Raw genomic sequence first — 27,998 nt, forward strand, 5'->3', positions numbered from 1 at the left:
CCCTTCGCTCCCTGCTCCCGCCCCCGGCTTCGCCTCTCGCTGCCGCCTCCACCGCTGCCGCTGCTGCCGCTACCGCCGCTTCCCGCGGCCTGGGCTTCCCGCCGCCAGCATGCCGCACGCCTTCAAGCCCGGGGACTTGGTGTTTGCCAAGATGAAGGGCTACCCGCACTGGCCGGCCCGGGTGAGGCCGCGCGGGAGATATGCCAGGCGGGGGGTGGGGGGGGTGGGGCAGTAGACGGCCAGGGCCGGAGAGACTTGTGCGCCCGGGTTCTGGGGGGAGGAGGGGGGGCCCTAGTCTGAGGAACCCGCGTTCTTGGAAGTCTGGGGGTCCCGGGCCTGAAATACCACACGCCTGGTGTCTGGGAGCTCCGGGCCCGGGGGCCTGGGGAGCCTTGGGCCTTGTGTACTTGAGAGGTCTTGGGGACCCTGGTTCTGGGGCACACACACGCCGGGGATCTGGGGGTGGGGGGTCCCAGGCCTGAGGGACTCGTGCGCCTTTTTTTTTTGGGGGGGGGCAGACCTGAGGAAAGCAAGCCGCGGTTCTGGGGGTCCCGGGCTGAGGTAAGTGTGCTTCGGGGAGTCCCAGAGTTGAAGGATGTTGGGTTTGGGCGATCTGAGCCCTGAGCGGGCATGGTTCGAGTTTGAGGGAGACCCGTGAATCTGAGGGGAACTGAGGAACGTGGGATTTGAGGAGAGGGATCAAATGGATGGGAAGGGGACGTCCCACACTGAAAGACCTCATTGGGGAAGCCGAGTTCTGAGGGCTCTGCGGCCATGTGTGAGGGTGGCTCAGGGTGAGGGGTGCAGTAAGGGAGAAAGGCTTGAGGGTCAAGGCTGAGGGAGGTGAGGGCTGGAGGTTCTGTTCATAAGGTCACTGGAGCTGAGAGACTTGATCTGATAACGTCTGGGACATTAGAGGTTGGAATAAGACTTGTTTGGGGAGACTCTCCCACATCGCAGAGCCTGGTGGAGGAAGCTGGAGGGAGGGCTTGGGGTGTGGTAGTCTTCCCAAGATGCTTGTATCAGAGAGGAGCCCCTTGTAAAGGAGGATGGGTTCCAAAAGAGAGCATATGAGGCGGAAGGGGGCTGGGCCAAGGGGACTTTGGGGACCCCGTTGGCAGGAAGCTGTGAGCTAAAGAACCTAGGTGGTCTAAGGATTCCATCCAGGTCTGAAAGGTAGTCCTGAGCCTTATCAGGTTTGCAGAGTGAAGTTCCAGGCACTGTTCAGGGCAGGTCCGTGTGGAAGAGGATCTGGAGGTTATTTCAACCCCAGGTCTTAGTGCCAAAGTTGCCCAGGGCTGAGATTGGTGGAATATGTCTGGTTAGGACTGAAGGAATTTGGGGGTTGGGAGTACGAGGCTCAGGTAGTAGCAGGGGACAGTGAAAGGATGAGGCCAGAACAGTGCTGTGAAGTGGCTGGAGATTTCAGCCTGGACCTTCCCTCCCTCTGGGTAGAGTAAGCCGAAGGTCAGTACTTGGTGCTGGGGGTTTGGGTGCAGGGAGGCCACCATAGGATGTCAGGAGAGGCTCAGGGACCAGAGACCAGTTTAGAGCGAGTGCTGTTACTAGGATGTCTGGGCCGTGAGCTCAGAGGCAGGCCCTGGGTGAGGCCAGATCAGAAGGTGGCCTGGAAAGCATGTTGGGCTGGGCCTCAGCTCAGGGTGATGGAGTTTGGGGATGCTTCTGTGTGGGAGTGTGGTGCTTGAGATGGATGTCAGAGATCCACAACCCAGGGCCAAGGATTTGAAAAGTAGCCTATAAAACAGGAAGGAAGCTGAGTGAGGAGAGCAGGGAAGGTCTCAGTAGTCTCCAGGCATTGAAAAGAATGCTGAGGAATTAATGGGGACCCGGTACCCATTTTAACCTGATTTGCTCACTCTTATTTTCTTGGAGGGCACCAGAGCAATGAAACTTTATGGGCACTTCCCTTCTTTCCAGAGTACCAGCTTCTCCCTCTCCAACCCCCTTTCAGCTGCCTCTCTTCAGCCCTGAACATTTCCAAGCACCTGATTGGAAGTGAAGGGGCTGCTAACCTCCAGTGGGATGTGACTGACAGCTGCCAGAGCCCATAGGCCTGTAGGGGAGGGTGGGACTTCCTGGATGCTCAGGGCCTGTCTCCTGCAGCCCACCCCCCACCCTCTGCATTTTTGGAGCTGCCTGCTGCAGCCTCTTATAGACCAACAACCCCACCAGCCGCTCCCCTCTTTGAGGGAGGGGTTCTTGTGGGAGGGTCCTGGTAGTTCATAGAAGCAGAGCTTGGCCCCACCCAGGGCTGCTCAGAGGACTGTTTTTGGCGTTGCTCAGGTGAAGCACCTACCTTGGGAACAACCGTGTGTGGAGGAGGGGATAAATATGCAATTGAGGGGGGAGGGCAGGGTACATAGGAATGCAGATGCCTAACTGGAAGGTGATGCATCGTCCTAGGTTGAAGGCTTCCCTTCTCCAGGCATGCTTTCCCTTAAGTAACTTGGCTAATTTCTGGGCGATTTTCTCGGTTAGTGGGTGAAGTTGCCCTGCCCCTCAGCTACCCCTTACTGGCCTCTCACTGCAGATTGATGACATCGCTGATGGTGCTGTGAAGCCCCCACCCAACAAGTACCCCATCTTCTTCTTTGGTACACATGAAACGTAAGTGTCCCTCACTGGGCTTGATTTCCCCCAGGGGTACCTCCCAGGGTGGCCTGGCTCACTAGAACCAGCTGTGGTTTCTCTTTCCAGAGCCTTCCTGGGACCCAAAGACCTATTTCCCTACGACAAGTGGAAAGAAAAGTACGGGAAACCCAACAAGAGGAAAGGCTTCAATGAGGGACTGTGGGAGATCCAGAACAATCCCCACGCCAGTTACAGTGCCTCTCTGGTGAGTACCTTGGGGTTGGGGACAGCTGTCGTGGGGTCTGCAGAGCCTAGTCAGGTGGTGCTCATGTGCCCTGGAGACTAGAAGTAGCCTTAGCTTGTCTCATAGAAAAAGGAGAGGCTTCTGGGACAGGGCTTCTCCCCCTTGGTACTACTGACAGTCTGGGCTGGATCGTTCTGTGTGTGTGTGTGGCGGGGGGAGATGGCGACATGGGCACTATAGAGTGTTAGGCAGCATTCCTGGCCCCCACCCACTTGGTACCAAGAGCATCCTTCCTTCCCCCTGCTCTCCCCCAGTTGTGACAACCAAGTATGTCCTCAGACATTGTCTAGTGCCCCTTGGGTGGGGTGGATGGATGTGGGCTTACCCTTGGTGAGACCCACTGCTCTGGGATTAGTGTGAATTTATTATAGTGTTGTTAGCTCTTATAACACCTTTTGTTTTCTAGGGAAAACACTTTTCCTTTTAATAATAACCCCCACTTCTGCCATTACTGCCAGATTTTAGACTCGGAAAAGACAGCAGTTAGTACATGTGAGACTTCTTGCTTGGGTGGAAAAAAAATGCCAAGGATCATAGAGATGACATCTTAGTGACAAATGGGTATCAGAAAACATTCAGGAAAGGGAAAGATCTAGAAAAGTTGAAGTTAAATTCATAGAAAGCTGTGGAAGGCCGCAGAAGCATGGCAGAGGGGTGTCTTGCTCTGGGTATTTTGGGGTGAGATGCAGATGAGGGGAGGCTAGGCTGGGGTTCTCCACCATGTTGTTAACCACTGCTTTTGGGGTTTCTGTGGGTGGTGTGGGGAGGTGGAGCAGCCAGGCCTCAGGATGGGTGGGCTCAAGATTAGCTGGGAGCAAACTGACCGAAGTGGGCAGAGCTTGGCTGGTAGGAAGGAAAAGTACTATCAGCAAGGTCTGTGGGGAGGGAAGCAGGAGTTGGAGAGGGGCTTGGTTCTGTGGGGCCAGGTCCTGCTTGAAAACTCTGGATCTTAAGATGGTTTGGGTGTTCCTCCTGTGGCTCAGTCCACCATCTGATCCAGCAGACTCCTATACTGACACCTGCACACAGCTACGGACCAGGAATTCAAAATGACTGACACTTCTTGCCTTCCAGGAGCTCATGGCCCAGAATTCAGGGTTCACTCAACAGATGGACCAGGCTCACATATTTAGTGCATGTTGGGGGGGTATTTGACTTTACCTCCAGTGATGGGTCTGGGAGACAGAAGTCCCCCTGCTTTGATACCCACTCTTTTCCTGTGCTTTGCATGTCCCTAACTGGGAATCGGAAGGTCTTTAAAGTAGTTGAGTTTCATGAGATCTTTTTCTGGCCCCACCTCAAGTTCTGTTTGGTTACTTCCTAAGCTTATTGTCTCCTGATGAATCATCACTCCACTTAATATTTATTGCACACCCACAGCTTGCTAAGCACTGTGTAGATGCTTGCCCTCAAGGAAACAGAACTCAAAAATGTTATGACCTTGACATTAAACTAGGCCCGTACAGGCTCCCCATGTTGAGAGTAGCTCTGAGTGTGAGAGCTTATCACTGCTGTTTGGTTCTCTAACTAGTCTATGCCTACAGATGGAATATCGGTTTAAAAGCTAGATCCCTGGACCCCTCCCCTCCTCCCCTAGAGGTTTAGGTATAGTAGTTTAGGGCTGAGGTCTGGGGACCTTGGGGTTTTTCTTCCCATTCTAGATGCTTCTGGTGGAGCCAGTCAACAGACTTAGAGTCATTGCTTTATGGTACCTGACCAGTCTCTTTTTTTATCCTCTAAGTTTGCAGTTTATTTTTACATTTTGGGTGGGAATATAGAGTCATGGTACAAAATTGAAAAGGTACAAAAGGGACATACAGTGAAAAGTCATTCTTGCCTCTTGGTCACTCTGTTTCCATTTCCTCTTAAGATAGCCACAGCTACCAGTTCCTTATATCCTTTCAGAATTTTTTATTCATATAAAAACCTATAGCTTTCTTTTATAAAGCATATAACTCTCTACTTTGCTTTATCCCTCCAATAATATATCTGATGCCTGGCCCATGGCAACATGCAGAGAATAGCCTCATTCTTTTTTTTTTTTTTTTTAATATATTTTATTGATTTTGTACAGAGAGGAAGGGAGAGAGATAGAGAGCCAGAAACATCGATGAGAGAGAGTCATCGATCAGTTGCCTCTTGCACACCCCCCACTGGGGATATGCCCGCAACCAAGGTACATGCCCTTGACCAGAATCGAACCCGGGACCCTTCAGTCCCCAAGCCGACACTCTATCCATTGAGCCAAACCGGTCCTGGCATAGCCTCATTCTTTTTGACAGCCTTAGCTCACCTGGTGTTCCTGCCAGGAGTGTATGGCAAGGCCTATTCTACATCCCTTAGCTAAGCCAGGAGGTGAAAAGTGGTATATATATTTTTAAAAAATATATTTTATTGATTTTTTACAGAGAGGAAGGGAGAGAGAGAGAGAGTTAGAAACATTGATGAGAGAGAAACATTAATTGGCTGCCTCCTGTACACTCCCTACTGGGGATGTGCCCGCAACCAAGGTACATGCCCAAGACGAATCGAACCCGGGACCTTTCAGTCTGCAGGCTGATACTCTATCCACTTAGCCAAACCGGTTTCAGCGAAAAATGGTATTTTGCTATGGTTACAACTTCATTGTCTTTTGATCCGCACAGTAATCCTAGAATGGGGTGGGCCAGTGGTATTTTCCCCATTTTATAGATGAGCAAACTAAGGCCCAGAGAGTTTACTTGATTGCCCAGAGGGACCTCGCTGGAATCTGAGACCTCTTTGTGAGGTGCTGTCCTGGGCACCATGGAATGTTGAGCAGCATCTTTGGCCCCATGCACACAGTGTGAGGAGCACCCCATCATGATAACCAGAAAGTCTCTAGACTAGGGGTGTCGAACTCAATCAGAGAAGGGGCCAAAATCTAAAATCCAGCCTAAATCGAGGGCCGAATGGTTTACTGAACAGTCATAAACTGTCATTGTGATGGAAACGCAGCGGAGTGCAGTGATGACAGCGTGGTGCGGGCCACATTGCAAGGCCTGGCGGGACGGATTTGGCCCGCGGGCCTTGTGTTTGACACATGTGCTCTAGACCTTGCCAAATGAGGGACAAAGTCACCCTTGGTTGAACACCATTGACCTAGAAGGATGCTATTTAATGTATCGGATCACCGATAGAGAAGACGTAAGGGGACCTATCTAAGGTCTTCTCAAGCTGGTTAGAATTGAGCTGGGACCAAAAGCTAGGCCTCCTGCCTTCCGGGGTGAATTATTTTTCCTCTGGCTGATAGAAGTCATGATAAAGGCCTGGAGGATGAGGAGGAAGGCCCCAAGAATAACCTCTACATCAGGGGTGGGGAACCTTTTTTCTGCCAAGGGCCATTTGGAAATTCATAGCTGTCGTAGGCCTTACAAAATTGACAATTTATTCGTAGGCTTAAAAATTAGCCTGCTAGCCTGGCCAATTTGGCTTAGTGGTTGAGCATAAACTCATGAACCCAGGACGTTGCGGTTTGACTCCTGGTTAGGGTATAAGCCCGGGTTATGGGCTCGATCCCCAGTGGGGGCATGCAGGTGACAGCTGATCTATGATTCTCTCTCATCCTTGATGTTTCTATCTATCCAACTCTGAAATCAGTAACAATCTATTAAAAAAAAAAAGCAGTGCTATGTGGACACCTGAACCTAGGTTCAAGTGAGCAAATGTGTGTCAGGTACCTTGTAAGTGCAAGATAGTAGTTGGGAATGAGGAGGCTGGGCTGGATTTGACCTTCCCTTTCCATCTCCTTCACATCCACATTCATTAAGACGTTGAGAAAGCCGAAACCGGTTTGGCTCAATGGATAGAGCATTGGTCTGCGGACTGAAAGGTCCCAGGTTCGATTCCGGTCAAGGGCATGTACATTGGTTGTGGGTACATCCCCAATAGGGGGTGTGCAGGAGGCAGCTGTTCGATGTTTCTCTCTCATTGATGTTTCTAGCTCTCTATCCCTCTCCCTTCCTCTGTGTAAAAGAATCAATAAAATATATTAAAAAAACTTCCACACAACCACACACACACACACTATATATATATATATATATATATATATATATGTATATGTATATGTATATGTATATGTATATGTATATATATATTAAAAAAACAACAAAACAAAAAAAACGTTGAGAGAAATGAGTGCTCATCTCACTCAGCCACTGGGTGTCCAAATGTCCCCCAACTTCTCCACATGGATCAGAGTTCCCCAAACCTTTGCTGGCAGGCACTTAGATACCATGGGCTGACCCAGATCAGAGTTCCTGGGTCTACCCACAAGCACAGTATAGGGCAAGTCACTTAGCTTCCAGAGTCTCAGTTTCCTTAATTGTGGACCATGTCCATTCATCCAGGCCCATGGAGGCACAGTTGATCAAGAGCTTGGTAGAAGTGAGGAGGCATCTAATAAGCACCAGCTGTGTACAGGACCCAGGCTTAGTGGCCAAGGTGAACGTGCCTTGCATCCCAGTTCTGACACTTACTTGCTGTGTTATCTTGTCACGCCAGCTTTTTTCTCATCTGCAAAATGAGGATAACGGCTTTCACAACTTATACACAGAGAGAGAAAGAGAGGAGGGGGGAAGAGAGAGAGGTGATGAGCTCAGTGTTTGGTGGCTTGCAAAAGATCTTTGGACCAGCCAGTTAGTCACTGACTCTCTAAGTTACAAACGGGGTAGCATCTCCTTTCTCTGTTTACCAGTGGTGCTCCTCAGTCCTGGAGGACAGTGTGACAGAAGCCCACCATAAGGGTGCGATTCTTCTAGCGTTTTAGGTTTGGGCCTACACCTACTTAGTTTTATACTTTTTAATCTTGTCAACCATACAGACACGGCCCTGCCTCTCTGCCTAAGCTCACAGTGATTCAAGGAAGACAAAAGGTGTTTGGTGCTGAGCTGCCAAGTCCTGTCAACACAGAATTCTCGTTTTTCTCTCATTAAGTAGGGATTGTGGTGAAGGCTGGGAGGGCTTCTGACTTCAATTTCTCGGAGAGGGAAGAGAGTGGCTTTATATACAGAGTGAGCGTGGGGTGGGGAAGTAATGGCAGACTGAATCCCCTCCCGGCCATTCCATCCACTCGGTCCTTCCTGTGTCACTGTTGTCCCTGGTCTAGCTGTGGCGCCCACACTCCTCTCGCATTTCCATTCTCTCCTATTTTGATGTGCTGTTGGGACTTGGCCTCAACCTCTGTCCAGTTGTTCATGACCCCTCTTCCTTCCTCCTGGCCACCCAGCCACACAGACCTCCGCCTCTCCTTGCTCCTCTTTCTAGACTCACTTAGTTTGTCCCGTTGGTACAGCCCTCTCCTGTCCTCATGCCCTTTTGGTCCTTCTTTTTTCTTAGTTAGCGTGCAAACCCTGCTCTAATCCATTGAGCTCCAACTGTCGTCACACCAAGAGAATGGGGCTTTTTTGGAGTAGTGTCTTTTTTCTTAATTGGGATAAAATTCACATAACTTGAAATTCAGAATTTTAAAGCATACGGTACCATGGCTTTTAATACTTTCACAATGTTGTGCAACCATCACTACTATCCGATTCCAGAACATTCCTATCACCCCTCGAAGAAACCACCTTCTTCATTAGCAGTCACCCTCAATTCTCTCCCCCCCAAACACTAGGAACTACTAACCTACTTTCTGATTTGATGAATTTGCATATTCTGGACATTTCATATGAATGGAATCATGTATTTGGCCTTTGTATTTGTCTTCTCTCACCAAGCATGCTTTCAAGGTTCACTCCTGTTGGTTAGCATGTGTCAGAGATTTATTCTTTTTTTATGGCTGAATAGTATTCCATTCTATAGCAATCCCACATTTTATTTATTTGTCAGTATGACATTTGGGTTGTTTCCACATGATTTCAGAGAATATGGCTTTTAAGAATCTCAATCTTATTCTTAAAAAATAATCAGTTATTTAGAAAAGAGGTACATACCGTGAAAAAGCCTGGTTAGATTTTACCCTTGGATTAGGCTGGGTGCCCCCCCTCATTCTGTGTTGTAATTGCATTTACTTGTCTGTATCCCCATTAGACTATGAGGTCCCCAAGGGCAGAGACCCTGTCTTACTCGTATCTAACCCCAGCACAGGGTCAGGCACATAGTAGGTATTCTGTGACATTCATTGAATGACTGAATGATGGCTAAATACCTCGGGGCCCCATCCGTTTTCCTCACACAAACAAAACATACAGAAGTTTAAAAAGGGACCCAAGAAAGCTCTATGGCCTATCATTGTGCCATCTGCCTGATCTCGAGTCTTGATAATTCCTGCCTCACCTGGCCCTGCCTAACCTCCCAGCCTCTCAGCTGTCATTTGCTTTTCTTTCACTGTGCCTCTCCCCGTCCCCCCTTACCCCCCACTTGTTCAGATTTCTTAGGAGAACCTTCACTTATGCCAATCCTGTCTTCCCAAATGCGTCTAGCCCCTATCCCTTTGCATGCTTGGGACAAATGCTCAGCTGAAATGTCATGTCTTCTGAGGTCCCCCTCCCAGTTCAAAATACTCCCACCACTTGACATACACCTCTCTCTGACCCTTCCCACTCATGTGCTGCCCTTCATTGCTGCCCTTCACCACCGTGTGACATTGGCCTGTCCAGGTGGCTATGGTTGGTTTCTCCCATTAGATTGTAAGCTCCTCAGGGTCATATTCTGTTCATATCTGTGTGCTTACCATCTACCTACTACAGTGCCTGGCACCCAGTACCTCCTCCCAAAAGTGAGTTGTAAATGAGCCTAGCATATGGTTCAAATAGAACAAACGCCACACCTAAGGCTGTGTCAGTTTCATCTCTCTTTATGGCTGAATAGTATTCCATTCTATTGGAATTTGGGGTAAAGCAGAAATAGCAGTGTCTTGAAGTTTAAGACCGTGTTAGATCAGCTTTCTTCTCTTACTTATGAGAATAATAATAATAATAATAATAGCAATAAAAAGCAAGCCTTGATGGATGTCTTGCCAGTCTGGGCACTGTCCTAAGTACATCACATTCCACTTGTGTCTCATCCTTGCAATAGCCCTGTGAGGCCAAAGTGGTGAAATCTTCATTGAAACTAAAAGGCTTGCCGAAACCAGTTTGGCTCAGTGGATAGAGCGTCGGTCTGTGGACTCAAAGGTCCCAGATTCAATTCCGGTCAAGGGCATGTACATTGGTTGCGGGCACATCCCCAGTAGGGGGTGTGCAGGAGGCAGCTGGTCGATGTTTCTCTCTCATCAATGTTTCTAGCTCTCCCTCTCCCTTCCTCTCTGTAAAAAATCAATAAAATATATTAAAAAAAGAAAAAAAAGAAAAGAAACTCAAAGGCTTAAGTCACTTGCCCAGGGTTTTGCCAGGAGTCCCACAGTGCTTGAATCATAGCTTTGTCCATCTCAGCCTCCAGCCTCAGTTCCCAGGGCTTTCTAGGCCTCAAGTTTCCCCATTGGGAAAGCTGGCATTTAAGACACTGCCACTGGTGGGCGCTGTCCTCTAGGTCACTGCCTGGTAGGGAAATCCACCCAAGCCTGAGAATGACTCACTGTCTCTGCCCCCTCCCCACAGCCGGTGAGTTCTTCTGACAGTGAGGCCCCTGAAGCTGACACAGCAGGCAGGAGTGAGGACGATGAGGACAGGGGGGTCATGACTGTTACAGCCGTGACTACTGCAGCCGCCAGCGACAGGATGGAGAGCGATTCGGACTCAGACAAGAGCAGTGACAACAGCAGTCTGAAGCGAAAAGCATCAACCTTGAAGGTAGGGGTGCGGTGGGGCAGGTACACCTGGCCTACCGGGCTAGTAAGTGCCCTGACTCTTTCTCCTTCCAGCTTGAAGTTGCATCTTGCAGCTTACTTACCCACTCCTGTTTTTTAAATCAGATTCATGAAGGGTCCCAGTTGACCTCATTAAAAGTTCCGGAGCAGGGGTGGGGAACCATTATTCTGCCTAGGGCCACTTGGATACTTATAACATCATTCTTGAGCCAGACAAAACTATCAACTTAAAAATTAACCAGCTATATTTGGTCAAACATTTAATTAACTGACTCCTAATTCTTTGGCTGGCCAGACCAAATGATTTCTTGGGCCTTATAGGCTCTTGGGCCAGAATTGCCCACTCCTGTTGTAGAGTTTGAGCTCTTTCCCGGGATAAGAGGGGTCCATGGGAGGCTGTTGAGCACATTGCTTTTCTGGTCTGTTTGGGTTGCTCTCCCTCCAGATGTCGGTCTCAAAACGAGCCCGGAAGGCCTCCAGTGACCTGGATCAGGCTAGTGTGTCCCCATCTGAGGAGGAGAACTCTGAAAGCTCATCTGAGTCAGAGAAGACCAGTGACCAGGTGAGCAGGTGGTTTGCTCCTTGGGTGGGTGGGGAGAGATGCACAGGTGGGGGCCAAGCAGTGGCCAGCCAGGTGAATTCTGTTCAGCTCTCTTCTCTCTGCCCAGGATTTCACCCCTGAGAAGAAAGCCATGGTTCGGGTGCCACGGCGGGGCCCCCTGGCAGGACGGAAGAAAAAGGTAGAGGTGTGTTGTGTTTTTTTCTTAAGTTTGTTTTCATTTCCTTTATTTATTTTTGTTAAATATATCGTTACTGATTTCCAAGAGGAAGGGAGAGAGAGATAGAAACATCAGTGATGAGAGAGAATTATTGATTGGCTGCCTCCTGCACGCCTCCTACTGGGGATTGAGCCTGGGCATGTGCCCTGACCAGGAATCAAACTGGTGACCACTTAATTCCTGGGTTGACGCTCAACCACTGAGCAATACCAGCCAGGCTAGGGGTAATTTTTCTTTTTTCATGCTTACCTGGGAGAAACTCTTAGAGCTTCTCTCCAAGGTCACCAACCACTGTCCACAGTTAGAGTGGGGTCCTCTTTGGAGGAGGATAGGGCATAGGCCAGGGGACTGCCAACTTCCTCCTCTAGTTTCACTGATGGCCTCAACCCCTAGTTTCTTTTTTTTTTAAATATATTTTATTGATTTTGTACAGAGGGGAAGGGAGAGAGATAGAGAGTTAGAAACATCGATGAGAGAGAGTCATCGATCAGCCGCCTCTTGCACACCCCCTACTGGGGATGTGCCCACAACCAAGGTACATGCCCTTGACCGGAATCGAACCCGGGACCTTTCAGTCCCCAAGCCGACGCTCTATCCATTGAGCCAAACCGGTCTCGGCTCAACCCCTAGTTTCTGAGTGCCATGTGTGCAGAGCACTTCCCTGAGCAGATGACCTATTTTTGCAGCTCCTGTCTTTTACTGGTGTTGGCATCAGAAGGGAGTGAAGCACTCTTAATTATCGTGTGTGTGTGTGTGTGTGTGTGTGTGTGTGTGTGTATGTGTATGTGTGTATGTGTGTGTGTATGGGAGAGAGAAAGCTGTGTGTTGTATGTGTATATTTGTATTAATATATGAATTGTATGTGCAAGTGTGTGTATGAGCATGTGCATACCTGCACAAGTGTGCGCATGTATATGAGTGTGTTATCTGGCATGTATGAGCTATCTGTGAGTTATATACAAGTATTATGTGTAGTGTGTGCATGTATAAACGTGGATTTGAGTGTGCATGTACAAGAGTGTGCGTGTACAAGTGTGTGCTGGGAACTCGGGAGCTTGGGGACAGAGACAGTGGAAGAGGGCAGAGCATCTGATTGGGCCTCCAGGCAAGATTTTAAAAAGCTCTTGCCACTGGGGAAAATCCTTGCATTTCACCCAGGAGGAGGGAGATCTGGGGAGATTATGCCCTGTGACCAAGGTGAAGGATCAGGCAGCTGGAAGCACATCCAGGGCTGCCTGTGATTCTAAGCCTAAAAAAGCTTTTTTAATTTGGAGGAGGTGAAATTTTGTGGGTTGGGGGCCATAAGGGGTGCTGGGGTCTGCTCTCTCACCTCCATGCCCTGGTCTCTTCCAGAAGCCACCATCGGCCTCTGACTCAGACTCCATACCGGAATCTGAAGGGGTCAAAGTTGAGCCAGTGGCCGTGACCAGGTCAGCCTCTTCCTCCTCTTTGGCCTCCTCGTCCTCCTCCTCAGACTCTGACGTGTCCGTGAAGAAACCTCCCAGGGGCAGGAAGCCAGGTAGGGTAGCTGGCACTGGTTCTGACCTGGTTCCCTGGGGCCTTCCCCTCTGGGCGGGCCTGTGGGGGCCCCTTGCCCTGCCTGGGGGACATTGCAGAAGAAGGCCACCCCTTCCTTTTTCGTAGCTGAAAAGCCTCCCCCAAAACCCCGCGGGCGGAAACCGAAGCCTGAACGGCCCCCGAGCAGCTCAAGCAGTGACAGGTGGGTTGCTGCTGGTAGGATCCTCAGCCTGGCTGTGGGTGGGTGTGGAGCAGTGCCTTCTGAGGACCAGCCGCTTCTCTAATTGGCCCGCACCCCCAGCGACAGCGAGGAGGTAGACCGGATCAGCGAGTGGAAGCGCCGTGATGAAGAACGGCGGCGGGAGCTGGAGGCCCGGCGGCGCCGGGAGCAGGAGGAAGAGCTGCGGCGGCTCCGGGAGCAGGAGAAGGAGGAGAAGGAGCGGAGGCGCGAACGGGCTGAGCGTGGGGAAGCCCTGCAAGGGGGCAGCGGGGCGAGCAGCGGCGATGAGGTCAGGGATGAAGAAGAGCCCGTCAGGAAGCAGCGTGGCCGGAAGGGACGGGGACGGGGGCCCCAGTCCTCCTCTGACTCGGAGCCGGAGGCTGAGCTGGAGAGAGAGGTGCGCCCAACTTGGTGGGGGTCTTGGTAGCCCCATGAGGGGGAGGGTGATGGGGAAACATGAATAACTGAAGAGGCTTCTCCCTAACACCCACCCTTTCAAGCAAGTCCATTCCTTTATCCAGCATGTTTATTGAGCACCTGTTGTGTACTAGACACTGTTCTGGGTGCTGGGGGAGTGGCGGTAAAGCAGTGGGTGACACACAGAAACCCCTGATGGTAAGGACCTGATATCTGAGGGAGGGAGAAAGAGTAGACAACATTAACATGTTATATGGTGCTTTCCAGAGCGTTCTGTGCTAAGATGATTAAGGCAAAGGGAAGGACATGAAGTGTTGAGATGAAAGGATTTCTATTTTAAATGGGGTAGACCCTAAGGCATCGGTTGAGAAGGTGACATGTAGGGATCTGAGTTAAGTGGAAGGTGATGTGGGAAGATAACTTGGAGAGCAACATCCTAGACTGTGGGCATAGCCTGTGCAAAGGTCCTGGGGCAAGACTATGCATGGCATGTTGCAGGAAGAACAAGGGTTGTATGGCTGGGTCAGAGTGAGCCAGGGGGAGAGAAAAAGGTGAGGGCAGGGAGGGAATGGAGACAAGATGTGCAGGGCCTTGTGGACAGTGGGGAGGACTTAGGCTTTCACCCTGGGAGAGGTGGGAGACCTGAAGTCTATGTGCAGACAAGGGGTAGATGTGACTTAGATGTTCACATGTGTCCTCTGGCCATTATGGGTAACAGCTTGTGGGGTGAGCATGGGAGCAGTCAGGAAGACTCTGATGCCAGTGAGGGGCAGTGGTGACAATCAAGCACCATGTGTTGGTGTGGGCCTGAATCCGAGAGTCTGATTTCCAAGGTCCATCACGTTCTAGACCAGGATTCCACTTCATGTGGGAATGGAGAAAGCCTGACAACACCCTGTTCTCTCCCAGTCCCTTTCCCTTGTCCCAAAGGGGGGACCAAGTTCCCTGCCTCAGGAAGTGTCCTGCTTGGAAGAAGGAATACAAAGGGCTGCCCCACTGTTGGCAGTCCTTTCAGGGCCTGAGATCTGCTGCCAGGGATGGAGGGGACACGGGACCTTTCCCATTCCATCCTGTCCATTCTGCCAGCGCCCAGCAGTGAAGGTGGTGGCAGGAAGTGTCTTCCCACGGGGGATGGCTCAGGAGTTCAGAGCCAGCCCCTGCCATTCCAGCCCCTCTGTGTTGCTGCTGCAGGTGAAGAAATCAGCTAAGAAGTTGCAGCCACAAAGCACAGAGTCTGTGAGGAGACCCAGCCAGAAGGAGAAGAAAGGGCGGCCTGAGGAGAAGCCTCGATCCAGGTCGGCACTCAGCCTGTCTGCCATAGCTCCCCGAGGTCCACCCTGGTCCCCAGGTTCCCACTCTCACTGGGGGGCTGGGCTTCCAAATTTAGTTTGGTAAACAGATCCTATTGAAGTGTCCCCTGTTCAGGATTGTTGTCCTTGACTGGGGTTTTCCAGACATCAAGTGAATGGGGGCCAGGGATGCTCAACGCACCGTAGTATGCAGGATGGCCCCCATCCCCTCACAGAGAATGACCTGGCCCTGATGTCAACAGTGCCGAAGGGGGGAACTGTCCCCAGACCAGTGGTTCTCGGGCTTTTTAAGTCCAAGACCCACTGAGTTGTGGGGCCAGCACATCTCCAACATTTTGAAGTGGAATTCTAGCCATCGGTTGGAATCTGTCCACTGGGAACTTGCAGCCTGACTGCCAAGTAGAGTATAGAACTGAAACCGTGTTAATGAGTGTTACTGTTGCCTATGGATATCCAGGTGGATCGCCTTTTTATAACTTACTCTCTGGGTCTTACGTACTAGACACTAACCCTCAGCCACGTATAAAAAAACAAAGAAAGCCGAAACCGGTTTGGCTTAGTGGTAGAGCGTCAGTCTGCAGACTGAAAGGTCCCAGGTTGGATTCTGGTCAAGGGCATGTACGTTGGTTGCGGGCACATCCCCGGTAGAGGTTGTGCAAGAGGCAGCTGGTCGATGTTTCTCATCTACGTTTCTAGCTCTCTATCTCTCTCCCTTCCTCTCTAAAAAATCAATAAAATATATTTAAAACAAAACAAAAAAACAAAACAAAGAAAGAACTTGGAGATTTCAAGTGTTTTGTCCCAGGTGCCTGTCTTAGATCAGGTCTCAATGGTCCCTGACAGCTTTGGGGCCTCCTAAAGGTTTTCTTCGATAGCTCCCGGCCTTCTTGGGGAGGATGGCAGTGGTTGGGGCAGGCTGGCTTCATGGATGTTGATCAGAGGCCTAAAGGGATTGAGTCTTCACAGGCCCGTGAAGGTGGAACGAACCCGGAAGCGGTCAGAGGGGTTCCCACCCGACAAGAAGGTCGAGAAGAAGAAAGGTGAGGGTCAGCTGTCACAGTTGCTGCCAAGGTCTTGCAGCCCACGGTTGCTGAGGTCGGGAGGGGGCAGGCTACTTCTGTCACGTACCAGTGCTCAGGCCTGTGGCCAAGTCGGTTTGGGAGCTTAGGCCCAGGCAGTGCGTTCTCTCCTGGCCACAGAACCTTCCGTGGAGGAGAAGCTTCAGAAACTGCACAGCGAGATCAAGTTTGCCCTCAAGGTCGATAATCCGGTAAGACACACCTTAGGGTCATAAAGAGCCACTCTCTCTGAGTGAAGCAGTCCTTGCCACCTCTTTATATCTAGAATTCCCTTAGAAGTCTCCAGAAATTGAGGCAAATCCAGGGTTCCTCGGGGTTGATGGGACGGGGTGGGGGGTCCATTGTTTTTATTGTGTGTCCCCAGCTGGGGGCCGTCCTGATGTGCAATGCTCAGTGTCCCTGCCAGCTGGCGCTGTGGACAGGACCCAAGAACCCTCTTAATCTGGGTCTTTCGGCAGCTATTTCCACAGGGAAAGCCCCAAGGCGTCCTGCTCTGACCCATTGGGTCGCCTAGGTGCTGTCCCTCCTTACTTCTTACTTTCCCACCCTCAGGATGTGAAGAGGTGTTTGAACGCACTAGAGGAGCTTGGGACCCTGCAGGTGACCTCACATATCCTCCAGAAGAACACTGATGTGGTGGCCACGTTGAAAAAGGTACCGTTGGAGCCCAGGGTTGGAAGCAGGCTGGGGTCTGCTTGGGGAGCCTGTGTTCCTAGCCACAGCTGCCCTTGGTCGGTGAGGAGAGGGCTGGTGGACTGCCTAGGGGAGTGCCAGTCTCTGTGGGAGGTGCCCAGGTGGTGGCAGCAATAGGGAGGGTCTAGGGTGGGGTGGGGGGGAATGAGGCCCACTGCACTCCCTGAGCCAGGCCTCTTGGTGGGCAGATTCGCCGTTACAAGGCCAACAAGGAGGTGATGGAGAAGGCTGCAGAAGTCTACACTCGGCTCAAGTCTCGGGTCCTGGGACCAAAGATTGAGGCCATTCAGAAGGCAACCAGGACTGGAGTGGAGAAGGAGCCGACTGAGGCGGAGAAGCCTGAGGAGGCTCCAGTTGGAGAGGAGGCCCCGTCGGAGAGGGCAGAGGATGAGGCCGGTGCTGGTGAGGAGCTGGGTGGGCTCCTCCCTGATAACAATATGATGTGTCCTGGTGCTCTCTGCGCAGGCCTGGCTGTGTTCCCAAGGCAGCTGGTGCCTGGTACACACACACACCTATGCCCCTCACGGGCTCTGGACTCTCAGAGTCAGGCAGTGTAGGAGGTTGTGTGTGTGTGTGTGTGTGTGTGTGTGTGTGTGTGAGAACATTCCTGTGAGGCAGAGGCCTTGGGCTGGGGCTGGAGGGTCATGGGTGAGCTGAGGAAAAAGGATGTTTCCAGCAAGGACAGCGGCCTTTGGGGCGGGAGTTGTTCTTGCTGGGGTCATCTGGTCCTGATGACATGCTTAGAGCAGCCCCTCAGACTGATGTTTGGTTGGCTCAGACTGATGTTTGGTTGGCTCCGCTGAAGAAGCCTCAGCAACCTGGGGGCTAGCCCAGCAGGCCCTCATTTACTGGCCCCTCCCTTTTTCAGCCAGCGTGGGGACTATCCAGTGGAGCGGATAGTCCCCATGCAGCTGGGAGGCACGGAGGTGGAGGTGATTGTGGACACATGGGGCCAGGGACCTTCAGCAGTGTCCCCTGTCCCAAAGCTGCTCTCAGAAGGAAGGGACGGGTCCTGGGCAATAGCACCACTGTGTCGTATGACGCCCTTTCCTCCCCCAGATCTCTCAGCCTCTGTGAATGGTGAGGCCACATCCCAGAAGGGTGGGAGCATGGAGGACAAGGAACAGGAGGAAGGACAGAACTCGGAAGAGGGGCCGGTGGGGGGCTCCTCTGAAGACTTGTTACACAATGAGTAAGTGTCCCTGGGGCTGTGGCACTGGGGGTGACACTCTAAGAAAGCAGGGGGTGGGGGCGACTTGCTGAGAAGGCACCCTGATGTCTGGGCTGCTTATCATGGTCAGGGTCCCAGGGACTTGGCCCCCATGTGCTGGCCTCCCATCCCCTACTTTCGCAGCAGACCCCTCTGGACGCCCCAGTCGAGGGAGCGAGCTGCCCTGGATCAGATCCTAGGGACAGGGGCTTCCTCCCAACTCTCCAGGAATGGGTGCAGGCAGTCTCTGTCACAAGCATCCTCGGGTCTGGTGTGCGGCCTGCTGAGAACCCCAGACCATTCAACACACACCCACTGCGTTGGGCACGGCGGGATGAGCCTCGGGCTGTTAGATGGAGATAGACAGACAGGCAGTGTGCTCACCCCCACCGTGCTGTGCTTCACCAGCAGCGCGAGGGAGGGCCCCGACCTGGACGGGCCTGGGAAGGACCGGCAGGAGCGCCAGAGGGCGCGCGTGGACTCTGAGTCCCTGGACGACGAGGACAGCTGAGCCCGGGCAGCCCGGCGGCCAGGCCCCGCCTGACATGTAGATGCCCGTAGGCCTGCCCCCTCCTTCCCGGCCGCCCAGGGAGCAGAGAACTGTTGGGGAGATGCTGTGCTCTTCATTTGTATTTGTCCCTTGGGGTTTTTTTTCTGCCCAATTTCTGTGATTTCCAACCAACATGAAATGACTATAAAGGGTTTTTTTAATGAAAAAAATCACTTTTATTGGCTTGGTTTTCTAGTGTTACTGGTGCAGCTGGGCTAGAATGGGGAGAGGTCTGTAGCTGTCAAGGGCCCTATTGGGGACAAAGGGTTTAAGCCATAGTGTCACCCTATACAGTGAATGTGAGCTTGGTTTTAATGGCGTTCCTGGCCCGGCAGGCCTGATGCTGAAGAAATGGGGTGGGAGCAAGGCCTTTCCAAAACTAATAAAGGAAAAATAAAACTCTCTGAACTTCGAGGCTCAAATGGAGGCTGTGGTTTGATGTCCTGGGTTTGGCTGCCCAGTGCCCAGAAAGGAGAAACAAAGAGGCCAGGAGGGCAGGTCTGGGACAGTGGCTACCATGCTCCACTGGCTCAGTCGTTTTCCCTCTTGCCCAGGCTGCAGAAGGCATTGTGAGGCCCCCTTCCCCCCCCACCCCCCCACCCCCGGCCCTGTCAAGAACCAATGTGCCTGGCACTGCCAGTTCGGGGCATTCAGTCCAGGAAGTGTCCTGTGGGTTGTTTTCTTTACACATTCAGAGAGCGTAAGCACTGGGGGCAGGCCTCCCTGTGTGACACTGGGCAAGTGGCACTCCCACTCTGGGCTTGTCTTTTCTCACCTGGATAGGGGGTGACTCCAGCCTCTCAGGGAAGTCTAGTGGATTTAGATGGAAGATGAGTGTGTGTGGCTCCCAGCCAGGCACCTGCCCTCGGCAGTTTGTGGCTAAACAGTGGCCTCCTTTGTGTCCCCCTGTTCTGGGTGAGTCCACGCATCCTAACTAAGAGGGAGACTGCGGTATGGCAGGGATTTTTTGAGTCCTGCCCACCCTCTATTTAGTTTGGCTGGACTTGAAGTCAGGTCACTCTGCTGGGTTTCTGTGAATAGCTGTATTCCCAGTGTCTTCACTCCGGATAACTTAGGTGTTGGAAAGAACATCTCGGAAGGTTCACTGACTGGGTCCTTTGCCAAGCCGGGTGCCAGCACCCCAATGCAGGAGTCCCTCCCAGATGCTGGCAGCCTTTAGTAACCCTTAGGGAGAGTCAGCCCATTCATCCTAGAACTCAGAGCACCTCACCATTTCTGAGAAGGATGTACAGTGTCGGGGCGTGCTGACGGCATGGTGCAGGTTCTGGGAAGATGGAAGCTGGACCTGGCTTGGGCCGCTGGTGTTCTGATGTCCAGCTCCCAGATGGAGAGAAGCCTAGGCCAACATCCTGAGTTTTCACATCTGGGGGCAGGGGCAGGGGGCTTGGACCTCTGGCTGGGATTGCAGGGATGCTCCCGACCATCGCAGGCCCTGGTCTCTAGCCTGGAGCACATTACCAAGACCTGAAGGATCATTCAGCACCTTGTCCCGTACTCCTTGGGGCCCTGTCCCTTGTGGGGAAACCCTTTCATTCCGCCATGGGCAGCCTCTGGGCCCAGATGCCCCAGGGACAGAATCTCAGCTCTGTGATCTTGTGATTGGCCTGTAGTACCGGGCAGGTGAGTAAGCAGAAGAGGTCGGAAGGGGCTTGCTTTGTAGCCCTCCCCCCATAGTCCCTCTAAGCAATGCAGTCCTCAAGGCAGGCCCTGAAAAGCTGGAGGGAGGGGGGCAGCTGGTGGCTTTGTCCTCATAAAGCCCCTTATCTAGGCCACATTCAGCAAAGGCACTTGGGACCCTGCCTCCGGAGGGTGGTGGCATTCTGTTACATTGTGGTGCAAGGTGTTTGCTAGGTCTGGGGGAGACGCTTTCAAAATGAGTACATAGGAGCAGGATTACCCGCTGAGCTGGTAGCTGAAGGCTCAGACTGGGTAGAAGACCTCTATCCCAGCAAAGATGATGGGACTCCTAGTGGGGACTGCTAGGAGAATCTTCTAGACTTAGTCACATTTCACTTCTTTTTTTATAACTGGAGTGCTTGCTCAGGATCTCATTGACATAAGACCTCTGTCAATGGTCTTAGCAATCCTGGGCTCCTAGGCCAGCCATGCTCGGGAGGAAAGGTGGATGGGGCAGTCCCAGAGCTTCAGGGAGTTGGGGCTGAGGAGGCTCTGAGAAGGACCTATAGCTGCTGCCCACCAGGGTGCAGGTCAAAGGGCCCCACCAGCCAGCTGAGTGGGGGGCTGTGCTGCACGCTCTCCAGCTGCTTCTCCAGCTCTTGCCAGGCCTGGCCTACACTCTCACGGCTCTGAGCCAGGCGCTCAGCTGGCAGCTCTGCAATGGAGCTGGCAGAGGAGACAACACCATAGAGCGCACAGAGGCTGTGTCTCGCCTGCCTGACCCGCTGCTGGAGCTCGGCTGGGAGCCCCTGGAGGCTGGAGGCTAGGGTGCTGTAAGCCACGTGGAGCTGCTGGATGAGTCCACAGGTCCTGGACAGAGCTCCCAAGTCTGTCACCTGCAGGAAGAGGGAGAGAGATGAGCAGGGGTCAGAGAGGAGAAGACCCTGGCAGCCTTGTCTTGTACGTACCTCTTGGGTGCCGGCTTTATCCATCCGTGGCTGTCCTTCTGGAGCCTGCTTGGCCTTTTCAATCTGTAAAGAGCCCAGCAGAGAAATGAGGGCTTTTGGCTATGACCTTTCACACACTTTCTCCTAAGAATGACATGAGGAGCTGGGGTGGGAACTCCCTGGCCTGGAGCTGTGTGTCTAAACCTTTGTGTAGCATGGTGGGAGTGTCACAAGTTTAGAGCCAGCTACCCCTGACAGGCCTGTCTTCTCTTGTAGAGTGGCAATAATCCAAATCCTCATGAGGTCTTCAGCGAGATCAAATAACAGTTGATGGAATCTTGTCACTCCCCAACTCAAAGCCCTCACGTGGCTCCCCATTCCCTGTTGGATAAAACCAACACCTCCCAGTGGTCTGCACAACCTGCCCCCAGGGCATCTCAGATCTCATCTCCCGATAACACCACATCATGATCACTGTACACCACCAGCCCTAGGTCCCTGGGCTCTCCCTCCCTCGTCCCCTCCTTCACTCCACCCTGTCACCCTAGCTGCCTTTCTCTTCTTTGAACACATAGCTTGTTATTGGGCACTCTGGTGTTTTTAAATTGATTTTATTTTTTATTTTGAAAAATTTGTTTTTATTGATTTTAGAGAGAGAAGAAAGGAGAGCGACAGAGAGAAACATCAATTGGCTGCCTCCTGCACACCACCTACTTGGGATGGAGTTCACAGTCCATCCAGACATGTGCCCTGCCTGGGAATCAAACCTGTGGTTCATAGGTCGATGTTCAACCACTGAGACATCTCAGCCAGTCTTAAATTGATTTTAAAGAGGAAAGGAAAGGGGAAAAAAACACATTGATTTGCTCCGCTATGTACACATTCATAGATTGATTCTTTTTTTTTTTTTTAATATATTTTATTGATATTTTACAGAGAGGAGGAAGAGAGAGAGATAGAGAATTAGAAACGTCAATGAGAGAGAAACATCGACCAGCTGCCTCTTGCACACTCCCTACCAGGGATGTGCCCACAACCAATGTACATGCCCTTGACCGGAATCGAACCTGGGACCCTTCAGTCCGCAGACCGACGCTCTACCACTCAGCCAAACCGGTTTCGGCCGTAGATTGATTCTTATATGTGCCCTGATTGGGGATTGAACCTGCAACCTTGGCATATTGGGATGATGCTCTAACCAACTGAGCTACCCAGTTAGGACTGGGTAGTCTTTTCTTATGGTCCCACTTCTCCCCACCTCCGCATGGCCCCTTGGCATTCACAATGTGGCTCCAAGAGGCGCTCTCCTGCCCAGCCTAGACCCTCTCTGTCTGCATGGTTGTCTTGTTTCTTTCTTTGCATCCCTTTTTGTAGGTATATCAGTCCCTTATGGTTACTTTCACTTTCCACAATTTCAGTTCCTGCAGCCAATCACGGTTCAAAAATATTAAAAGAAAAATTCCAGAAATAAACAATTCATAATTTAAAAATGGCTGTTCTGAATAGTGTGTTGAGATCGCAAATGGCCTGCTCTGTCCTGCCGGGACATCCCTTTGTCCAGTGTCTCCACTCTATAGATGCCCCTCTTGTTAGTCACACAGTAGCCATATCAGTTATCAAATCAATTATTGGGGTATCACAGCACTCATGTTCAAGTCACCTTATTTTACTTAATGCAACAGTAACATCACTTACAGTGTGTTATAATTGCTCTATTCTATTACTGTTAATCTCTTACTGTGCCTAAATTATAAATTAAACTTTATCATAGACCGGTTTGGCTCAGTGGTAGAGCATCAGTCTGCGGACTGAAAGGTCCCAGGTTCAGTTCCGGTCAGGGGCATGTACGTTGGTTGTGGGCACGTTCCCGGTGGGGGGGTGTGCAGGAGGCAGCTGGTCAATGTTTCTCTCTCCTCAACGTTTCTAGCTCTCTCCCTTCCTCTCTGTAAAAAATCAATAAAATATATGTATTTAAACTTTATCATAGGTATTATATGTGTTGGAGAAAACAGTATACATATTTAGGGTTCAGTCTATCAATGGTTTTAGGCATCCACAGGGAGTCTTGGAAAATCTCTCCCAAAGATATGGGGTCGGGGGGCACTACTGCATTTAGTTTGATTGTCCATCTCCCTCTCTGGGACACAAGCCCCACGAGAACAATCTGTGGCTGTCTTAGTGGCTGACAGATGTGGTAGGGGAAGTCATGGGGAGATATTCTGAGAAAGACACCCTGGAGAGGGAAACACTCTTACCAGCCTAATGGAGTCCTCAAGCTGGGCCAGTGTAGCCCTAGCCTGGAACTGGCCGTGCTGCAAATGGCTCAGGGTGTGCTCGAAAGCCCGCTGGCGAAAGCTGTGGGCCAGATCACCAAGACGCACGAAGTAACTGCTCTGGTCTGCTGCGGGTACCCTGGGCCCAGGCTCAGAAGCCACCAATTGAGCTGGAAGGGAAGATGAGATTACTCAACCCAGGAGTCCCCTTGCTGTACAGATGACAAGCACCCACTAAGACTGCTAGTCTCACCTTGCTCCTCAGCGGTCATGGGGTGGAAGATCTCCCGCAGTTCCTCTGGAAGTGTCAGGAAGCCCGTGACACCTTCCTGGCTGTGCGTGGTGGCCGTGCACCCCACATCCTCCGTACCCAGTGAGGTTCCTCGTGTGATTGTTACCACAGTGGAACCAAGGCTCTGGGTTCTTGCAGTGGCTTCTGTGGCAAGGACATGGCCTGCACAGAGAGTGTCAGGGAGGCTGGAGACCATGCAGGAGGAAGCCTCCAGGGGCTTTACCACAGTTTGTTGCCCAAATTTGTTTGTCTCCGAGTTCTTGGTGAGTCCACCATAGGAGCTTTCCCCTGAAGCTGGTAACCAATTCTGTACAGTGCCCAGACCAATCTGGACAGCGCCCTTGGTCAAACCCATTGCCCCATTGAGGCCAGTGGATACTGTGTCTTTGGTGCCAGTCAGGAAGGTCTTGGAGGTATCCACACCAGTCTGGACAGCACACTTGGCCATATCCATTGCCCCAGTGAGTCCAGTGGACACCGTGTCTTTGGTTCCCATAAGAACAGTCTTCGAAGTATTTATGCCAGTTTGGATGGCACCCTTGGCTACACCCACTGCCCCGGTTAGGCCGGTAGACACAGTGTTTTTGGTGCCAGTGAGGATGGTCTTGGAGGTGTCCACACTAGTTTGAACAGCACCCTTGGCCGTTCCCATTGCTCCGGTTAGACCAGCGGACACTGTATCTTTGGTGCCAGTCAGAATGGTCTTGGAGGTGTCCACACCTGTCTGGACTGCACTCTTTGCGACACCTATTGCCCCAGAGAGGCCGGTGGACACTGTGTCTTTGGTGCCAGTGAGAACCGTCTTGGTTGTGTCCACACCGGTCTGGACTGCACCCTTGGCCACACCCATTGCCCCAGTGAGGCCAGTGGACACAGTGTTTTTGGTGCCAGTTAGGATGGTCTTGGAGGTGTCCACACCGGTCTGGACAGTACCCTTGGCCATTCCCATTGCTCCGGTTAGGCCAGCAGACACTGTGTCTTTGGTGCCAGAGAGAACTGTCTTGGTTGTGTCCACACCGGTCTGGACAGCACCCTTGGCCACACCCACTGCCCCAGTAAGGCCAGCGGACACTGTGTCTTTGGTGCCAGTGAGGACTGTCTTGGTTGTGTCCACACCGGTCTGGACTGCACCCTTGGCCACACCCATTGCTCCAGTGAGGCCAGCGGACACTGTGTCTTTGGTGCCAGTGAGGACTGTCTTGGTTGTGTCCACACCGGTCTGGACAGCACCCTTGGCTACACCCACTGCCCCAGTTAGGCCGGTAGACACAGTGTTTTTGGTGCCAGTCAGGATGGTCTTGGAGGTGTCCACACCGGTCTGGACTGCACCCTTGGCCACACCCATTGCTCCAGTGAGGCCAGCGGACACTGTGTCTTTGGTGCCAGTGAGAACCGTCTTGGTAGTGTCCATGCCAGTCTGGACAGCACCCTTGGCCACACCCACTGCCCCAGTGAGACCAGCGGAAACTGTGTCTTTGGTGCCAGTCAAGATGGTCTTGGAGGTGTCCACACCGGTCTGAACAACACCCTTGGCCATTCCCACTGCTCCTGTGAGGCCAGCGGACACTGTGTCTTTGGTGCCAGTGAGGACTGTCTTGGTTGTGTCCACACCGGTCTGGACTGCACCCTTGGCCACACCCATTGCTCCAGTGAGGCCAGCGGACACTGTGTCTTTGGTGCCAGTCAGGATGGTTTTTGAGGTGTCCACACCAGTTTGGACAGCACCTTTGGCTATTCCTATTGCCCCAGTGAATCCAGCGGACACTGTATCTTTAGTGCCAGTCAGGATGGTCTTGGAAGTGTCCACACCAGTCTGGACAGCACCCTTGGCCACACCTACGGCCCCGGTCAGGCCAGTGGACACTGTGTCTTTGGTGCCAGTGAGGACTGTCTTGGTTGTGCCCACACCGGTCTGGACAGCACCCTTGGCCACACCCACTGCCCCAGTTAGGCCGGTAGACACAGTGTTTTTGGTGCCAGTCAGGATGGTCTTGGAGGTGTCCACACCGGTCTGGACTGCACCCTTGGCCACACCCATTGCTCCAGTGAGGCCAGCGGACACTGTGTCTTTGGTGCCAGTGAGAACCGTCTTGGTAGTGTCCATGCCAGTCTGGACGGCACCCTTGGCCACACTCACTGCCCCAGTGAGACCAGCGGAAACTGTGTCTTTGGTGCCAGTCAAGATGGTCTTGGAGGTGTCCACACCGGTCTGAACAACACCCTTGGCCATTCCCATTGCTCCGGTTAGGCCGGCAGACACTGTGTCTTTGGTGCCAGAGAGAACGGTCTTGGTAGTGTCCACACCAGTTTGGACGGCACCTTTAGCTACACCCATTGCACCAGTGAGTCCAGTAGACACTGTGTCTTTGGTGCCAGAGAGAACCGTCTTAGTAGTGTCCATGCCAGTCTGGACAGCACCCTTGGCCATTCCCATTGCCCCCGAGAGGCCAGTGGACACTGTGTCTTTGGTGCCAGAGAGAACGGTCTTGGTAGTGTCCACACCAGTTTGGATGGCACCTTTGGCCACACCCATTGCCCCAGTTAGGCCAGTAGACACGGTGTCTTTGGTGCCAGTCAGGATGGTCTTGGAGGTGTCCACACCGGTCTGGACTGCACCCTTGGCTACACCCACTGCCCCAGTGAGGCCAGCGGACACTGTGTCTTTGGTGCCAGTGAGAACTGTCTTGGTAGTGTCCATGCCAGTTTGTACGGCACCTTTGGCCACACCCATTGCCCCAGTGAGACCAGCGGACACTGTGTCTTTAGTGCCACTGAGGACCGTTTTGGAGGTGTTCACGCCTGTCTGGACGGCAGTCTTCGCGACTCCTATTGCCCCAGTGAGGCCAGTGGACACTGTGTCTTTGGTGCCAGTGAGAACGGTCTTGGTAGTGTCCATGCCAGTCTGGACAGCACCCTTGGCCACATCCACTGCCCCAGTGAGGCCAGTGGACACAGTGTTTTTGGTGCCAGTTAGGATGGTTTTGGAGGTGTCCACACCGGTTTGGACAGCACCCTTGGCCATTCCCATTGCTCCGGTTAGGCCAGCGGACACTGTGTCTTTGGTGCCAGAGAGAACGGTCTTGGTTGTGTCCACACCAGTTTGGACGGCACCTTTGGCTACACCCATTGCCCCAGTGAGTCCAGTGGACACTGTGTCTTTGGTGCCAGTTAGGATGGTCTTGGAGGTGTCCATGCCAGTCTGGACAGCACCCTTGGCCATTCCCATTGCTCCGGTTAGGCCAGCGGATACTGTGTCTTTGGTGCCAGTCAAGATGGTCTTGGAGGTGTCCACACCGGTCTGGACTGCACCCTTGGCCACACCCACTGCCCCAGTGAGGCCAGCGGATACTGTGTCTTTGGTGCCAGAGAGAACGGTCTTGGTAGTGTCCACACCAGTTTGCATGGCACCTTTGGCTACACCCATTGCGCCAGTGAGGCCAGTGGACACTGTGTCTTTGGTGCCAGTGAGAACGGTCTTGGTAGTGTCCATGCCAGTTTGGACGGCACCTTTGGCCACACCCATTGCCCCAGTGAGGCCAGTGGACACTGTATCTTTGGTGCCAGTGAGAACGGTCTTGGTAGTGTCCATGCCAGTTTGTATGGCACCTTTGGCCACACCCATTGCGCCAGTGAGGCCAGTGGACACTGTGTCTTTGGTGCCAGTCAGGATGGTCTTGGAGGTGTCCACACCGGTCTGGACTGCACCCTTGGCCACACCCACTGCCCCAGTGAGGCCAGCGGACACTGTGTCTTTGGTGCCAGTGAGAACCGTCTTGGTAGTGTCCATGCCAGTCTGGACGGCACCTTTGGCCATTCCCATTGCTCCAGTTAGGCCAGCGGACACTGTGTCTTTGGTGCCAGTCAGGATGGTCTTGGAGGTGTCTACACCAGTTTGGACTGCACCCTTGGCCACACCCACTGCCCCAGTGAGGCCAGTGGACACTGTGTCTTTGGTACCAGTAAGGACTGTCTTTGTGGTGTCCAGGCCTCCCTGTACAACCCCTGTCACCATATTCATAGCACCAGTCACTCCACTGCAGATGGTGTTCTTGGTGTCGGTCAGCACCATCTTGGTGGTATCCACACCAGCCTGAAAGGTCCCTTTGGCCATATCCACTGTCCCTGTGACCCCGCTGGCCGCAGCCTCCTTGGTTCCGGTGTGCTCAGGTTGGGACATTCCAAGACCTCTCTGCGCCACACCTTTAGCTGAGTCTGTCATGTTCGCCACTCCAGAGGAGATGGCATCTTTCGTTTTGGTCATCATGGAGCACACCTGGTCCTTCACCCCAGAGATCATCTGACAAGAAAGGATATGTGTGGTCAAGAGCAGAGCTGGGAGGCAGACTTCTGCCAGCCTGATTTCTGATGGGCCTGGTAAGTGGAATCTGTCACCCAGAGGCCCTGCCTC

The 27,998-nt window shown here is 52.5% G+C and overlaps 2 protein-coding genes across 13 annotated transcripts in view; one reads left to right on the plus strand and one right to left on the minus strand.

The window, feature by feature from the left end:
- Positions 1-18,862, plus strand: HDGFL2 (HDGF like 2). 2 transcript variants are annotated; one of them, XM_036459894.2, is made up of 16 exons: positions 3-181; positions 2,552-2,628; positions 2,719-2,857; positions 10,456-10,647; positions 11,110-11,226; positions 11,333-11,404; positions 12,797-12,962; positions 13,088-13,163; positions 13,263-13,578; positions 14,790-14,893; positions 15,875-15,948; positions 16,108-16,178; positions 16,540-16,641; positions 16,869-17,082; positions 17,740-17,872; positions 18,299-18,862. In XM_036459894.2, the coding sequence occupies exons 1-16, from the start codon at positions 110-112 to the stop codon at positions 18,399-18,401; spliced, it is 2,028 nt and encodes a 675-aa protein (XP_036315787.1). In that variant the 5' UTR covers positions 3-109; the 3' UTR covers positions 18,402-18,862. The 2 variants fall into 2 exon arrangements, 1 of the variants encoding a protein (XP_036315787.1); XR_004991858.2 differs by lacking the exon at positions 18,299-18,862 and having other exon boundaries at positions 1-181; positions 11,333-11,410; positions 16,853-17,082.
- Positions 18,593-27,998, minus strand: part of PLIN4 (perilipin 4) — a 13,247-nt gene continuing 3,841 nt past the window's right edge. Inside the window, exons 5-10 of one of the 11 annotated variants that reach the window (XM_045589096.1) lie at positions 27,494-27,887; positions 26,504-27,097; positions 26,207-26,305; positions 23,552-25,909; positions 23,281-23,468; positions 18,593-21,109 (exon numbers count right to left, since the gene is read on the minus strand). In XM_045589096.1, the coding sequence (XP_045445052.1) occupies positions 20,642-21,109; positions 23,281-23,468; positions 23,552-25,909; positions 26,207-26,305; positions 26,504-27,097; positions 27,494-27,887 (4,101 nt within the window). In that variant the 3' untranslated portion in view covers positions 18,593-20,641. Of the gene's footprint in view, positions 21,110-23,280; positions 23,469-23,551; positions 27,888-27,998 lie in introns of all 11 variants that reach the window. The other 10 variants (XM_045589093.1, XM_045589090.1, XM_045589095.1 and 7 more) reach the window with 10 other exon arrangements.

This window comes from Pipistrellus kuhlii, unplaced genomic scaffold, assembly GCF_014108245.1.
Source record: "Pipistrellus kuhlii isolate mPipKuh1 unplaced genomic scaffold, mPipKuh1.p scaffold_m20_p_30, whole genome shotgun sequence".
Lineage (NCBI taxonomy): Eukaryota > Metazoa > Chordata > Mammalia > Chiroptera > Vespertilionidae > Pipistrellus > Pipistrellus kuhlii.